Source organism: Trichosurus vulpecula, chromosome 4, assembly GCF_011100635.1.
Source record: "Trichosurus vulpecula isolate mTriVul1 chromosome 4, mTriVul1.pri, whole genome shotgun sequence".
NCBI lineage: Eukaryota > Metazoa > Chordata > Mammalia > Diprotodontia > Phalangeridae > Trichosurus > Trichosurus vulpecula.
This window is the reverse complement of record NC_050576.1, coordinates 215,504,536-215,521,364: the sequence shown is the minus strand read 5'-3', so window position 1 is coordinate 215,521,364 and position 16,829 is coordinate 215,504,536. Positions and strand designations below refer to the sequence as shown.

The 16,829-nt window shown below is 45.1% G+C and overlaps 1 protein-coding gene across 1 annotated transcript; it reads right to left on the bottom strand.

The window, feature by feature from the left end:
- Nucleotides 1-603: 603 nt before the first annotated feature.
- Nucleotides 604-5,036, bottom strand: ACTG1 (actin gamma 1). Its single transcript, XM_036756286.1, has 6 exons — nt 4,691-5,036; nt 3,099-3,232; nt 2,735-2,974; nt 1,991-2,429; nt 1,685-1,866; nt 604-1,577 (listed from the first exon to the last, which is right to left on the bottom strand). The coding sequence occupies exons 2-6, from the start codon at nt 3,219-3,221 to the stop codon at nt 1,434-1,436; spliced, it is 1,128 nt and encodes a 375-aa protein (XP_036612181.1). The 5' UTR covers nt 3,222-3,232; nt 4,691-5,036; the 3' UTR covers nt 604-1,433.
- Nucleotides 5,037-16,829: the final 11,793 nt, after the last annotated feature.

The window sequence follows — 16,829 nt, the reverse complement described above, 5'->3', positions numbered from 1 at the left end:
AAGTTCTAACTACAAAAGAAAAAATCCTTAGGATTCTGGAGACCCATGGGTACTAGCCACTTCAGTAAAGATAAAGGTGGAGAGGGAAAAAAAACAAGAGACTTAAGGAAATTTATTACCTTGTTAAATTTTGGTTTTGCTTTTTATCAGTAGTGTGGCAACTGGAGTATTATTTTGGTCCAACTACATTCTCTATAGACTTTGGGTCTTGAGCCTCTCTACCTACCACTAATCATCAGATTACACCTATGTGAAAGTATGCTTATCTTTAGCTCATCTTGTTTCAAATTGAAAGAAACTTGTCACATCAGCCTTTCACTTCAAATAGTTTACTCAACTTTCTCTCAAAGTTGTTCTGATACTTGACAGTTAAAAAATTCTTTATTTGGTAATTTCCCAACACCTATGTTTCTATTCAGGTACTTAAGTGGCAACTAAATAAGTCAGCACCTTGTTACCACTAGCAACTTTTAGAGCTGTTTTCTTAACAAACTGTCTCATCTGGTCACTTTGCTCCTCATATGAAAGATTTAATGTAAATGAGTGATTCTGTCAACTTGAACCCAACAACTTGCAGCTTTAATAAAAATTCAAACACTTGTGTTCAGTTTACTTGCAGCACTTTTATTTTTCCTTACACAATGACGTGTTGGGCATTACAATTCTCAACTCTTAGGATGACTTACAAATTTTGGTATTCTACTGGTCATGTGAGAACATTAAGGCAACGTACAAAAATCTTACATAAATTAACTAGATGCACAAATTTACAGGTTGTAAATGCAAACTTTTTTGCAACTCAAGGTTGAGTAACTTAGCCCCATGACATTGGGGGAAAACAGTGGGTTAAGAAAAAAAAAAAAACTGGTTCCTAAGGCTTGGATTCAATATGTATTCCTGCTAGAATGGTGGCAAGATGCAACACACATTTTAATAAATTCTTGCCAGCCTTAGGAGAGAAATTCTGCAAGTCAGCTCTTTTAGATGCTGGAAATCTGACCTTTAGATACCCTGCACAGATCTGATGCTTTATAGAACTAAACTGTACAGCTGTTGAGTTGTCAACCAGCCAAATGCTATATTGCCGTATTATCAGGTCAATTCTCTGTAGAAGTCAACTCTTAGCCTTACCTGTCAAAATGAAGTGACCTGTATCAGGGTTTAGATCAAAGATATGTACAAGGTATGCTAAAATGTACACCAAGGGAACAACTGTTAACTTGAATACGAGGTCAAATCAGTAACGGTTCAACAATCTAAAAAGTGCTGATATTTGTCTAATATCAGATACAAACTTCCCCAAGGACAAGTTTCTTTTCAAAGAAGGCTTATTCCAGTTTCATGAGGCTAACATGAGGTGTATATTTGCCAGGGCAAATTTTTACTTTGTGAATACTCATGCAGCAAATGCTACGCATCTGCTAGCAGTCCATTTAGAAGCATTTGCGATGGACAATGGATGGGCCAGATTCATCATATTCCTGCTTGCTGATCCACATCTGCTGGAAGGTGGAGAGAGATGCCAGAATAGAGCCACCAATCCAGACGGAATACTTACGTTCAGGGGGAGCAATGATCTAAAGAGAAAAACCAGTATTAGTTCAATGTTTTCATAAAATTGCTTTCAGAAATAAAACCGGCCCATTTTCTTAAAAGATGATAATGGGACAACGTATCCACTTACCTTAATTTTCATTGTGCTAGGTGCCAGGGCTGTGATTTCTTTCTGCATTCTGTCAGCAATACCAGGGTACATGGTAGTACCACCAGACAATACTGTGTTGGCATACAGATCCTTTCGGATATCAACATCACACTTCATGATAGAATTGAAAGTGGTCTCATGAATGCCACAGGATTCCATACCTAAGAGACAAAAACCAAATGTTTATTACCTCTAGTTTTTCATTCCAAGGCTCATAATTACTTTGGTAAGCCAAATTAAAAACGGGTGATTCACTGCTTCACATTATTTTCCAAAAATACCTACCCAAGAAGGATGGCTGGAAGAGGGCCTCGGGACACCTGAACCTCTCATTGCCAATGGTGATCACCTGGCCATCAGGAAGCTCATAGCTCTTCTCCAGGGAAGAGGAAGAAGCAGCAGTGGCCATCTCCTGCTCGAAGTCCAGGGCAACATAGCACAGCTTCTCCTTGATGTCACGAACAATTTCCCTTTCAGCTGTGGTGGTGAAGCTGTACCCTCTTTCTGTCAGTATCTTCATGAGGTAGTCTGTCAGGTCACGGCCAGCCAAATCCAGACGAAGAATGGCATGGGGAAGGGCATAACCCTCGTAGATGGGCACAGTGTGAGTGACACCATCACCAGAGTCCATAACGATACCAGTGGTACGACCAGAGGCATACAGAGACAACACAGCCTGAATAGCAACATACATGGCTGGGGTGTTGAAGGTCTCAAACATGATCTGAAAGCAAAGAAAAGGTCTAATTTAGTCAAGTTCAAGAACACCAATTAACCCATGCTTCACACACACACCCACACACACACACCACATGCCAACATGCAACAAATTAGATGTGTGGAAAAAAAAAGAAAAGCAAGAATGCAGGCAGAAACACAAAGAAGAAACCTTGAGACTTCAGGGAAGAAATGCCAGGAGAGGTACAGAACCCTGGAAATATTGAAAGAAAAACTTGGGTTTTAGAATTAACAAAAAAGGGTTTATATAACAGATGGTGTTGATACTTCAAAGGAATGGACTGAAAATACCTGTGTCATCTTCTCTCTGTTGGCCTTAGGGTTCAAAGGAGCTTCTGTAAGCAGAACAGGGTGTTCCTCGGGAGCTACACGAAGCTCGTTGTAGAAGGTATGATGCCAGATTTTCTCCATGTCATCCCAGTTGGTAACAATGCCATGTTCAATGGGGTATTTCAGAGTCAGGATACCTCTCTTGCTCTGGGCCTCATCACCAACATAACTGTCCTTCTGCCCCATTCCCACCATGACACCCTGTTTAAAAAAAAAGGGGGGGGGGGGAATAAAAATTAGATTCACCAAGATCTTCACACAACTGCAAATCCTATTTCTTTCAATATCTTTAAGTGAAATGGAAGCAAGGGTCCTTTTTACTGACCTGGTGTCTTGGGCGTCCAACAATGGAGGGGAACACAGCCCGAGGAGCATCATCCCCAGCAAAGCCAGCTTTGCACATGCCAGAGCCATTGTCAATGACGAGAGCAGCGATTTCTTCTTCCATTTTTGTTTAATCTGTTCAAGACAAAGAAAATCAAAATTTAGTAGTGTTATCATTACTGATAATTAGTAATAATCGTAATAATAATCCTAAGTCGACTTACCAATAGCCAACCATTTCTTTTTAAACCCTAACCACCTATTCACTGAGCGGCTTCACTTGCCTCCACCCTAACTGCAGGCATACAAACATGCCCAGTAAAGCAGAAGAGCAGGATGATAAGGGCTTGCGGATGAAGCGCTCCTAACCCGCTTCCCGGAGAGCGATCTAAAATAACTAGGGCAAGGCAGCACCAGCACGCTCCTTCCCAAGGAGAGGAGTCAATCCTCTACACCGAGCTGCTGCATTGCAGCCCCTCCTCTCCGACGGTGAGCTCATCACTAGCATCACCTAGGCTCCGCGCATCTCAGCTGCCAGATGCCTGCCCTGGACTCCACCTAATGCGCACAAAACCCATTACGAGGAGGGTCCTTTTGGGGGGAGGGGGGGAGCAGCGGACCCCCGTCAGTACGTCTCTCAAAATTCCAAGCAAACCGGCCCGAGCAACCCTTCCCCCCACCCGGGTGGTTATCGCTTTGTTTCACTCTAGGGAGAGGGAGGAGGTGGGGACTAAGGCCGGGGAGTCTGGTGCCCCCACCGCGCCATACAACAACTTGGCCTCTCCAGTCCCCACCCAGTAGAATGCACAATGCACGCGCCCCCGCCAGCTGGCAGCGCGGCAACGGGCTGGCGCGAGGGGCACCCACGTCATCGATCAGACCCCCACGGGGCCCCCGCGCGCAGCCGCTGCGGCCGCTCGGCCCCACCCCACCACCACTCCCCAACGGACGCGCGCTCACTTCCGCCGGAACCCCGTTCCGCGCTCTTCTCCCACCCGCCCCCACCATCCTTCTGAGGCCGTTTGAAATTTACCTTTCCTACTCTCTTCTCTGCCTCCCCTCCCCCCGTCCAATCCCCGTTAGGCCTTGTCCTCGACCACGCCCACCGGCTCTACCGACCCCGGCGGGCGGAGGGGGGAGGGAAGAGGGTCAATCGCACCCTCGTCCCAAATAACAGACTCCACCTTGCGCCGCCACCCCCCCCCCCACCGAGCCAGGCGGGCGCACGCGGCCCGAAGAAGGGCAAGCGGGCGGGGGAGGGAGTTAACCTCCGATATGGCGCGCCCTTGTCGTCTCGGCTCGGTAACGAATCCCGAGATCGGGCCCGGTCGGCTCGCAAGATGGGCACAGATAAAAGACGACGGGGGAGGGGGGGAGGACTGAGGGAGGATAAAGGAAAATACCCAAGGAAAGGAGACTCTACCCGCTGTCTCCCACATGGAATCGAGACTGGTGAAGGGGGGGAAATGGAGAAGGTAGGGATACGTTACAAGGCAGAGCTCGCCCGCCCAGCCTTAGACCCTATAGTCCCCCAGCCCCGGCCTCGGCCATTTCTACCCCTGCTCGGCGTTGAGAAGCCCCCGGATGGCTTACCTGAGGCGGCGCACCGTTCTAGTCTGCGAATTTAGAGCCGGGGGAAGGGAGGGGGCAAGTAAAGGGGGTACGTCCAAAGTAGCCTACAAGTGCTGCCGGCTACCACTGAGTGAGACCGTGTTCGACCTCCCCCGCCGGTATTTAAAGGGCGAGCGAGGCACGAGCGCGCGGCGGCGGCGCGCGCAGCCCTAGAACATGGCCATATATGGAGATCTTTCCGAAACACGAGCGTCCATTGGGCTGCCCGGCCGGGGCACGTGGGGCCGCCGCCACCAGACTCCGCCCCTTCGCTCCCCACCTTCCTCTTCCCCCCTCCTTTTCTTTCTCTTCCCTTCCCCCAACCTCCACCCGGCTCCCACCCCCACCCCCTTCTCCTCCTGCATACAGCAAATGGGGAGGGGTGGGAGTGGGAGCTACGGCCTGGAATGTCAGGCGGAACCTGCAAAGGGCTCGAAATCGATCCCCACCCCCACCTCCCCCCTCCATACTGCACCAAGGGAACCCTAATAATAAATAAATGGGGAGCCAGAGGGGGCGAAAAATCCCTCTAGGACGCCCCTTTTTACGCTCCTCTAGATGACAGCTCTTGCTGCTGCCCCCAGGTCCCATTTAGGGAGAAGAGAGGAAGGAAGGATAGGAGCGGCCCCCCCACCCCCACCCCACCCCCGCCAATTCGTTAGGTGGACTCTCAGATTTTAGAGCCAAGGTTCCTGGAAATTATGGGCTCTCGCTGCCCTGCGGGGCCTTAGGCCCAGGGGCTTCTTTCCCTTTGTGCCATGCTAACCCCCCCCACCCCACCCTTTTCTGCTCCCCAGAAAGAGCTCATTCTGGTCTTCTGTGGGGGAGGGTATCCAAACTGCCCCTAAGGCGTTCACCGAAGGGGGCACCCCTTCCTTAGGGTCATAGCTCAGGTAGCCTGGAGAGTACTGGAGGAAGGGGGGGAGGGGCTCCTCCTCATGGGCCCCGCAAAGAGCCCCTGGCAAACACGGTTTTTCCAGAGGCTTCGGGGAACCCCTCTTCTTTGTTAGTTGGTTCACCTCTAAAATGAAGCCTGGAGGGCATTTCCGGGGTTACCGGGAACTGAATTGGGGCTGGGGGAGGCGGTCCCTCTTTTAATGGACCCCCTCCCTAGAACAGGCAAGGCACTCCTTTCCGCCTTTGGGGCACTTTCTAAGAGCCCAGTTTCAGATCTGAGGGGGTAGGGAGGACTTTAAGAAATCTTCACATTCCCTCTCTCTCAGACAATGGAAAGGGCTCTATCTCCCCTTCCCGAGCTCAGCCCCACTGAAACCCCGTGGAGAACAATCATCCCTCTATCCCAGATACTGGGAGGAGGAAGGTGGCAGCTGTGAATGGGAAAGAAAGGAGGAAGGAAGGGAAGAAAAAGGAAGAAATCTGCATTTACTGGGTCTTAATCATCCCCCCAGCCTGGGAAGATTTTCACAGCTATAATCCATCCCGCGTCTGGAGAGAGCTGCTGCGGATGCACGTTGGAGTGGGAAGGAAGAACATGTTCTCATCCACACTTCATCGCTAGAGCTCATATTTTCACCTCTGCAGGGAGATGAGGGAGGGTCCGCTCCCATCTGTTCTCCTGGCGGAGTCGAATCTCCACTCACGTAGCCCCTGCTATTTCTCCTCTCCCAACGCTCACAGTTCAATAAACCCATTTCCTTCACAGACAATGCACAGAGAGACAGACAGACGTGTCCGACATTCCCTCTAGACAGGAAGGCAGGTTGTCACAGAATATGGGCTCATCATCCTGACTTTGGGAACATAATCTCCCTTCCTCCTGCCCAATTGGCCAGATGGAAAAGGGTGGACTGAGGTTGCCTTATTTTTCTCCAAAGAACTCTCTGCACCCAAAGAATAGAACCTCTTTAATCTGAAAATCTCTGAAGTTATTCATCTTCCTTATGCCTCCAGGGAAAGGAATGAGCTCATGCCTAATTTTTAACCCTGTAGCCAACTGGGGATATTGAGGCAAGGGAAGGCACTTTCTCAGGATGCTGGGCTAGGGTCAGGAATCTAACCCAGAAGTCCTCATTCCCAGCCTGTAACGCTGAATCCTTTACACACTCCCTAGATGAGACAGTTCTCTAGCCAGAATGTCCCCCTACTTTTCTCAATTTATCAACTTAGGAAATCTCTAACTTAATGGAAGGACTCTCCCTTCCCCCACCCCTTCACCTGATCTATTCCTAGCTGCTATTTTCCTCCCATCCCCCAACTTCGGCCCAGGGAGGACATGGGCTATGAGGATTCTTTAAGGTTGTTCACCATGTATTACTTGCCAGGAAGCCCTGGAGTCAGCAATCTGTCTCCAAAGCTGTTACTGGAGACTCAGCATGGAAGGAATGAGCTCCTTAATGGATGTCCAGACCTAGTTCTACCTTTTTCTCAGTATGCCTGCTGGTCCATGTCTGGAAGCCCAATCTATCAGTGCCCTTTCATCTGTTAGTTATCCTTAACCAAGGATTCCAGAACAGGCTAGACAAAGGCCCCTAGACTTGGGCTACCTCAGTTCAATTCAACACGCATTTGTCAAAAATCATTAAGTGTGCCCAAAGGACTATATAACTGTGACCCAGTAATACCCTGTGACCCAGCAATGCCACTACTAGGTCTGTTCCCCCAAGGAGATTTTTAAAAAAGAAAAAGGATGTTTATGCACAAAAATATTTATAGCAGCTCTTTTAGTGTTGGCAACGAACTGAAAATAGAGGGGATGGATGTCCATCAATTTGGGAATGACTGAACAAGTTGTGGTTTATGTTTGTGATGGAATACTGTTATGCTTTAAGAAATGACGGGCAGGATGCTTTCAGAAAACTCCAAAAAGACTTACATGAACTGATCCAAAGTGAAGTGAGCAGAACCAGGAGAACACTGCACACAGTAACAGCAACATCATAATGGTGACCAGCTGTGAATGACTTAGCTCTTCTCAGAAGAACAAAAATCCAAAACAATTCCTAAAGACATGATAAAAAGCGCTATCCACCTTAGAAAGAACTGATGGAGTCTGAATGCATATTGGAACATACCAATTTTTACTTTTTTCGTGGGATGTTTTTTTGTCTGTGTTTTCTTTCACAACATGATTGATATTGAAATATGTTTCCCATGATTGCACATATATAACCTAGATCAAATTGCTTTCCTGCTCAATAAGAGAAGAGGGGAGGGAGAAAATTTGGAACTCAAAATGTTAAAAAAATGTTAAAAATTGTTTTTACATGTAATTGGGAGAAAAATTTAAATGAATGGAGGAAAAGTAAATCTAGTAAGTGTGATGCACTATCTAGGTTCTGGGAATACAGAGGCTTTACAAGCCAAGCTGAGGAGTTTGTATTTCAACCTAGTGGCAAATAGACAGCCCCTGAAGATTGTTGAGCCAGTGAATGACATAGTCATACTTGTGCTTTAGGAAAATCATTTTGGCAGGAATATTATTTTGTGTGGATGATGGATTGGGGAAGGGAGAGCCTGGAAGCAGGGAGACCAGTTAATCTAGATGAGGAGGTGATGAGGCCCTGAATAAGGGTGGTGGCCCTGTGAATGGAAAGAGGGAACAGATAAGAGGGATGTGGTTGAAAAAGAACCAGAGACTTGGCAACTGAGTTGATATAGGTGGGGGAGAGTATTAGAGACTGCAAACCTGTGTGACAGGGAAGATGGTACACTCAACAAATGTCTATTCTTCACTCCTGAAAAAAGTAAAGGCCCACTATTCTTAGGTTCTTAGGTATTACATTTTGTACAATTATATGCATGTTTTATATTTTTATGTTTTCTCTTGGGTACAAAGTTCTGATTTTCCTTCTCCAAACAGACCTGTTTTTTGCAAAGATTCGTCAATCGACCAAAAGAGAAAGCATGACTTTACATAAACAAATCCTCAGAGCCTAGGATTTGAGAGGAAAACTGAGTTGTACAATTTCTGTTTCCTTTGTTATTAAAGCCTCTGGCCACTTAAAATGTAAAGATTAAAAATCAGAGAATGATCCAATGGAAAGAACGCTTGACTGGGAGAGTCAGAATTAAGTCAACTGGCATTTATTATTTACTATGTGCCAGGCATCGTGCTAAGCACTGGGGATATAAAGAGAGGCAAAAACAGCCCCTGCCCCTTAGGAATTCAGAGTCTAGTAGGGGAGACAACATGAAAACAACTATGTACAAGCAACATATATGCAGGATAAACTGGACTCAATGTCAGACAGAAAGCACCAAGATAAAGGAGGATGGGGAAAGGCTTCTTGCAGAAGGTGGGGTTTTTATCTGAGGCTTGAGGGAAGATGGGATTCTAGTCAGGCTCCATTGCCAGCTATCTATATGACACAGGCAGGTCACTTCGTTTGCCTGGTTTTGAGATTCCTTATCAATAAAATTAGGGGGTTGGATTAGATGTTCTCTATGGTTCCTTCCAATTCTGACAGTCCATGGTTCTAGTCTAATAACAATCAAAAAGTGCCAGGAGCCTAAGGATAGGAACAGATGTTGTTTTCACGTCTCCCATTGCGTTCCCTCTGCCATCTTTATATGTGTGGGTTCTGTCTTTGAATCTTGGGCCTCAAAAGCTTTGTCTGTGAAGAGACTTTCATACTCTAGGGCAGTGGTGGAATTCAGTCAGTTTGTGCATTTTAGATTGGGTTCTGGTTGTCAGCGGGGGCGGGGCCTGTGCCTGCCACCTCAGCAGCAGCTGGGCGGCTCCTCAGCTCTGTTCTGTGGAGAACCGATTGTTAATTCATTTGAATACCACCACTGCTCTAGGGGTGCTCAATTAGTATTTGTTGACCTAATAAGTGAATAAATGGGACATATTTTACACTTATCTAATCTTTCACAACATGCCATGAAAGTGTTATGAACCCCATTGAAATAGGGAAAATGAGGTTATGATGAGAGTAAGTTCACTTCTCCAAGGTCACACCATTCCCTGTGGTAGAGAAACTAGTCAGTTAAGACCAATCCAGTTTTTATAGCCCAAGGCCCTGAGACATGAAATACACCTGGCCTCCCCTTTATTTACTGAGGACCTCAGTATAGAATCTAATGGAAAGTCCTGGGAGGATCTGATTGATGATGGTGAAAAAGGTGTACACTATAGGGATTAAGAGATGGGAGCTTCTATTTTCAGAGGTTTTTTTTGTCCACGGCCATGTCCATGTCCGTGTTCAATCCTTTTCCCTTGCCTTGCCTTATATGACAGGATAGTACACATCTCATCTTCAAATTCTAAAGCCCTGACCTGCTTCCCTGGAAGAGGGTGAAGAATACTAAATCTAAAATTTTTGAGACCTCCTTCTCAGTGCCAAAGAAAAAATAATGACCTGGAGGCCCTTTTAACACCATGATGTTGTGTGTGAAGATTAAAAAAATTTCCAAAGGGAAACGAATATTCTTCTTGTCTCCATGGAGCTAATGTTACACACTCAGTGTGGAACAGTTCTATTATTTTTCAAAACTCCTCACCCAGCTTTTTTCTACAGTTCTCTTTCCTAGGGTATCTTTGGCCTGGGCTCTGCATTCCAGTCTCTACTCCAGCCCTAGGGTCTAGCTGCATCCTTCTTTTCCCAGAGGCTCCAACTTCTAAATTCTTTTGGGTACAGAAGAAGAGGGAGGACAGCCTGTGGAGCAGGTTGCTGAACACACCTGGTCTCTCATACTGGTGCCTGGTGTGTGATTCCAGGGAACCAGAACTGGGCCCCTAGAAGTTTTTCTGTCCTTCCTCCTAAACCTGAGGCATCAGCTCAAATTGGGGGACATATCTTTAACCCCCATTTTGGTTACTCTTCTAATTTCTCTTGGATGCTTAGAATGAAAACAAAGCATAAAAGGAAGCCTTCTGTGATTATCACCCAAGTGAGATATAGGGAGAGCTCTCAGACTGTGAAATTTGATGGACAGTCCACTAAGCATATCTTGTTCAGTCAGGTAATAGCTGCAGCTCATCATGTTAGGAAATCCATATTCCTCAGGTAAATGAATGAACCTAAAGCGAGGGCCTTTCACTTTTCTCTCTTCCTGGTCCCCAGCTGTGTTGGATACTGGGATCCCCTATAACTGACCCCAATCTCTCATTCCTTTCCTCTGGTTCCTCTGGGTTGCCTAGTCCCTGGCCTTTGATGGCTCACACAGCATTAAAACTAGACAAGACCTTTGAGATAAATATCTGTTGAATAGAATTTAATTAGAGATTCTCTGAAGCCAGAGGTTCTTAACTTGGGGCCTGTGAATTTCTTTAAAAAAATATTTTCATAACCATTTCAACATAATTGGCTTCCTTTGAATTATTATGTATTTTTTTCTAAACCATTGCACCTCCAGAGCTCAAAAACACGGTAGGTAGATTCTTAAGCGTTGGCAGGAACCAGGCTAAAATGGGTGCTTTCTTCCTTTCTCTTCCCCTTACCCCAAACCCTTCACAGATCCAGCCAGCTGTGAATCTGAGTAGCCTAAGCAACTATTTCCTCTTCGGCAGCCAGTAGCAAATCACCCTAGGGAATGTGTCATTCAGATGGGTGGCCTGACTGGGAGTGGGGCAGGAAGGTGGATGTTGAAACCAAGGTGGGGCCAGCCAGTGCAGGTGTAGTAGGGAAAAAGGAGAGCTGGGACAGCTGGTTGCATGTCTATATTTGGTGATTTCGGGCTGCAGCTCTGGAGCCCCGCCCGATGCCAAGAAACCACACACACACCTACCTCCCACCAGCAAACACTCCCACGGGGGTGGTGCGCTTAGGGGCTGGACTTTCACTCCCCACGGAGAGTTCCTGAGTCACTGACACAGCCCAGTACCCAAGTTAAGGCCAGCTGGGCCAGGATGTACCCGGCAGACTTATATAAGCCCTTCTGTTTGTCATATCCTGGGTCCTTCCTACCTTTGGGGCCTTATTACACATTACTCTCTTTCACGAACACTACAGTCTAGCCAAACTGGCTTTCTCACTGCTCCTCGCACACAACCCTCCACCTCCAGTCTTTGTGCTTTCACATCCACTTGCCCCCATGCCCGTAAAAAAGACACCCTTCGCTCTCGCACCTGTAGGGTTCCCAAGTTTTCTTCTCAAGAGCATTCTGCATGAGGCCTTTTCTCATAAAGTCTCCCTACATAGCTATCTTTTATCTGTTTTATATAAACTTATGTAAGTACTGGGCTTTTCCCCATTCAAACATAAATCCTTTGAGTTTGGGATTTGCTTCTATAAACTACTTGAGGGCAGGATCTGTTTTGATTTGTGTTGGTACTCTCCTTCCAGGCACATAGTAGGCTTGTTATTGCATTGACCAGAGTGGGAGGCAGCCTTGAACTGGCTGGTGGGCCCAGGGTTAAGGACTGAATCAAATTAGGAAACAAACCAGGAGGCTGGAAATGTAGGGGAAAAGAGACGGGTCATCCAGGGCTTCCCCTAAAACCGAGGAGATGATGAGTGGTAGAAATAACTGTGGCATTTTCCTTATTTGGTAAAGCCATAATTAGGTTGTTCTGTAGGACCAAAGGGACATTTCTCTTGGGGCCGTCTCCCTAAACCTACCCTTCTTCCAATTTCTGTATTTCTGTAGATGGCATCTTCCCAGTCACCCAGACTCTACTTCTTTAACTCTTCCCTCTCCCTTAATCTGTGGTCAAGCTTGTTTATATCTGTCCCGGATTTCCGGATTTCCTGCTACCACTACAACCACCCTAGTCCAGGTCCTCCATGGTCCCCTAAAGTATTATACTAGCCACCTAATTGCTTGTCCAGCCTTCGGCCTTTTCTGTAACACCTGGGCTCGAAATAAGAAAGACTTGAGTTCAAATCCTATGTCGGACAATTACTTAGCTATGTAATTGTGGTCTAGTCAGTTAAACCCCTCTGTTTCCTCATCTGGAAAATAATAGCCCCTCCCTCACAGGGCTGTTGTGCCGATCAAATGAGTGTACTTACTGCACTTTACGAATCTTAAAGAATGACATAAATGCTGTTATAAAAGCCACTAGTATTGTCATTATCATCATCCTTCACACTTCTACCCCTCCATTTTCCAAATGTTTCACTATATTCACGTCACTATTGACAAAACCTTCAGTGGCTCCCCATCTCCTGACTCTGGAATCCAAAGCCCTCCACAGTCCGGCTCCAGTCTATCTATTAAGACTTAACTCATGCTACTTCTTTTCACATACACCAAATCGGAGCCAAATTGAACTCTTCCCTGTATCCCAAATTCTTCTCCTAAATGCTTTTGTGTAGGTAAGGTGCCCACTACTCCTAAGTTGATATATCCCAGGGAAGCTCTGAGCGTGAATGTTCTCCCCTTCCTCGACCTTTGTTTTATTTCACAGAACCATAGAATCTCAGAGTTGGAGGGAACGTCAGAAATCCTCTATTCCAGCCGGTCCCTGAACCAGAATCCTCTCCTCCAGCTGGCCATCCACCTGGTGACTGAAGACTTCCAGTGTGGGAAAGCCCTCTGCCTCATAAAGCAGCCCAATCTGCATTCCAAAGGTTTAAAAGAGTTTCCTTACAAGGAGAGGAAACCCGCTCCTGCACCTTCTACCCACTGCTCTGGCTCTACCCAATCCCTGCACCATAATGATACCTCTGAAGATACTCCAACAGCTGTCCTCCCTAAGTCTTCTCTTCTCCGGGCTCACCAGCCCTAGCTTCCTCACTTGGTAGTTTTATAGCATGATCTCCCATTTTTTTCCCCTTATCCCAATCAATCTCCTTGGACAGGAGTTCAGTTTAGGAAGAACTGAGTTCATATCCCAGACACGCACTAGCTCTGTGCACCTAGGCAAATCACTTAATTTCTGTTTCCTCATCTGTAAATTGGAAACAATAACATCACCTACCCGAGAGGGTTATTGTTGTGAGGAGTCAATAACATATAATATGAAAGCCACATAAAAATACTAGCTTATTGTCCCTCCAGCTTTTCGAAGTCTTTTTTCCCTCATTGATTATTTTCAGTTTATTTTGTCTATAGCTTGATAGTACATAGACGTTGGCCCATTATCTCCTCCTTTAGACTATGAGCTCCTTGAGAGCAGGGGCTGTCTTTTACCTTATTTTGTATCCCCAGCACTTACTGAAGTGCCTGGCATATAGTAGGTGCTTAATACATTTTTGTTGTAGTTCATTTGTTTTAGTCTTGTCTGACTCTTCGTGACCTCATTTGGGTTTTTCTTGGCAAAGATACTGGAATGGTTTGCCATTTCCTTCTGCAGCCCATTTTACAGATGAGGAAACTGAGGCAAACAGGGTTAAGTGACTTGACCAAGGACACACAACTAGTAAGTATCTGAGTCCAGATTTGAACTTGGATCCTCCTGGCTCCAGGCCCAGCACTCTAGCCACTGCATCACCTAAATATTTGTTGACTCTTTGATGACTGACTAAGAATTAAACACAATACTCTAGATGTGGTCCAATTACCACAGGTACAGGAGGACTATCACTTCTCTCCTTCTGCACTTAATCTCAGCTGGAATAGGCTGAGAAGTGATCTCCTCCCTCCTCTTGATCACTACGTGACTTAAGGTTATATTAACCTTTTTTGACTGCCATGTTGCATCGCTGGGCTTATAGTTGTCCACTAAAGAGCATTGTTGAGAAGATCAACTAAGATAATGTATGTACAGTGAATTTGCACACCTCACCGGCTATATAAATGTCAGCTATTATTATCCTTAAGGGTTCGTTGGAGATAATATATGAATATAAATCGAACACAGAGACAACAAGTATTAATTGGGCAGCCGCAATCCTGTGGGAATGGAAGAGCATAAAACAAGTTTCCTGACATTGAATTAAAAGTCTGGCAGAGAAGACAAGAATTATACCCAGGAAACAACTGGACAAGTATACAAGGTGAAAGAAAATCAAGTAACAGACTATGTGGCATTACCTTGTAAATGGGAACTGAAGAACAAATCTTATTCTCTCAGCCCAGCCAGGGAGGTAGGAGGGGATGAGGTAGGTTAGGGAAGGGGGGTGGGGGTGGGGGGAAATGACCATTTTATTCCATTTGACACCTGGACAAGTCACTTAACCTCTCTGGGCCTCAGTTTCCTCATCTGTAAAATCAGGGAGTTGGATGTGAGGACTGTGATGACAACTCAGGTTTCTTCTGGCTCTAATTCTGTGATACTATGATACACATTCATAAGGAGGCTATTCAGTGCAAGGAGCTAGGAATACAAAGACAGTATTACACATTTAGGACCCCTATGGGGTACTTCCCCCTAACCTTCAATTTAGGCTATCCAAGAGACAATTACCTGAGATTCAAGGCACTCTTCAAACTATATAGTTCATGCATCTCCATTGATATATTTATTTTCTTTTTAAAATAAGTTTTTATTCATGCTTTTTGTTTTTCCCATCTTCACAGGAATTTTTCTCAGCATTCTTTCCCATCCTCCACCCAGAGAGCTGTCCCATATAACAAATTATATTTTTAAAAAACAAAGAAGAGGAAAAAAATCAGCATAACTGATCAATATATTGAAAAACCCTAAAAATATGGGCAACATACAACATTTGTGGGCCTCCCACTTCTGCAAAGGAATGGAGTAGGGCTGTCTTTTCATTTCTCTTCTTTCAAACCATGCTTGTTCTTTATAATTTTGAAACATTCACTTTTGATTTTTGTATAGGTGGTTGTATTAATTGTGTATATTGATTTCTTGACTCTGCTTACTTCACTCTTCATCAGTTCATAAAGAGTTTTCCATGCTTCTCTATATTTATCACATTCCAACATTTCTTACAATGCAGTAATATTCCATTACATTCACATACCACAATTTGTTTAGCCATTCCCCAATTGACAGGTATCTTCTCTATTTCTAATTTTTCCCATCACAAAAAGTGCTTCTGCAAACACTTGAATGCATTTAATATGGGAACTCTCTTCTTATCAATGGTCTCTTTGAGGTAAAAGTAACAGAATCTCTGGCTCAAAGTGAAGGGACATTTGGCCCCTTTATTTGAATGATTCTAAATTGCCTTTCAAAATGGTTATACTAATTCACAGCTCCACCAACAACATACCGGTATGCCTATCTTCTCCTGACTCTTTAACATTGAATGTCTTGCCTTTCCATTGGCAGCCAGTTGACATAATGAGTCCAAAGCAAAGGCATTCCTTAAAATGACACGGGAAGAGTAGCTACAAAACATCCCTTCCATAAACCTGGGGCACACTCTCCCAGAACTAGCGGGAAAAGTGGGTACATAGATAGAGTTCATAGATAGAGAAGTGCATGTGTATGGAATGTATAAGGCCAAGGAAATTCACATCTGGCACTTGGGTGCTCTATTCTCTTCTATACTTGTGGTCCCCTTACACTTCTGGTGGGAGGGTCTGCTGGGTGTTTTGTTCGGCAGCCATCCCTGGGCCTACTCCTCTGTACAGCTCAATTCAGCCCCTTCAACAGTCTCTGGGATTTCACTTTGCTGGACTGGGGATGTCTCCACTAGCTGAAATGCTCCCATTGTAAGAAGCCATTACTGGTGATGGTTGGAGGAGGGGAGAGGAGAGAGAGAAATCCCCTTGGCTTTTCACTTGAAGTCTCCAGTCTCAACTAACTCTAGCACTGGCAAGCTTGTTTTTAAAGGTCAGTCAGAGTATGATTCAGTCAAGTGTGACTGAGGAACTTCTACAGAATCAAAGAATTGTAACCACTTCTTTTTTTTTTAAATAGTTTTGACAACTTTTGTTATTATGTCATTTAGATTTCCCCTTGTGTTACATGTGCCTTTCTCTCCCTCCTCCCAGATACCTGTCTTTTATAATTAAGATTTCTTTTAAAGAAATGAAGGAAGGGGAAAAAAATGAGCAAAATTGATAAATATATTGAAAAAAATTTGACATTATATGCAATGTTCCACATCTGTGGACCCTAACTTTTGTAAAGGAGTCGGCTGGGGGGAGGGTTGTCTTCTAATATCTCTTCTTTGGGGAAAAGTTTGGTTTTTTTAGAATTTTGCAACATTCAGTTTTATGATAGTTCTTTACAGTTACATTGTTGTAGTCGTGTGTATTGTTTTTCTGGTTCTGCTTGCTTACCTTGCATTAATTCATGTTAAACATTTTCATGCTTCTCTGCATTCATCATGTCTATAGTTTCTTGCAACAGAGT

Bases quoted from the DNA above. Each gene is read 5' to 3' on its own strand.
- ACTG1 (XM_036756286.1), bottom strand. From the start codon at position 3,221: ATGGAAGAAGAAATCGCTGCTCTCGTCATTGACAATGGCTCTGGCATG. The intron at 1,867-1,990 runs GTAGGTATTTTT...TTTGTCTCTTAG, and splicing joins CTTCCAGCCATCCTTCTTGG to GTATGGAATCCTGTGGCATT. The intron at 1,578-1,684 runs GTAAGTGGATAC...TTTTCTCTTTAG, and splicing joins CTAGCACAATGAAAATTAAG to ATCATTGCTCCCCCTGAACG.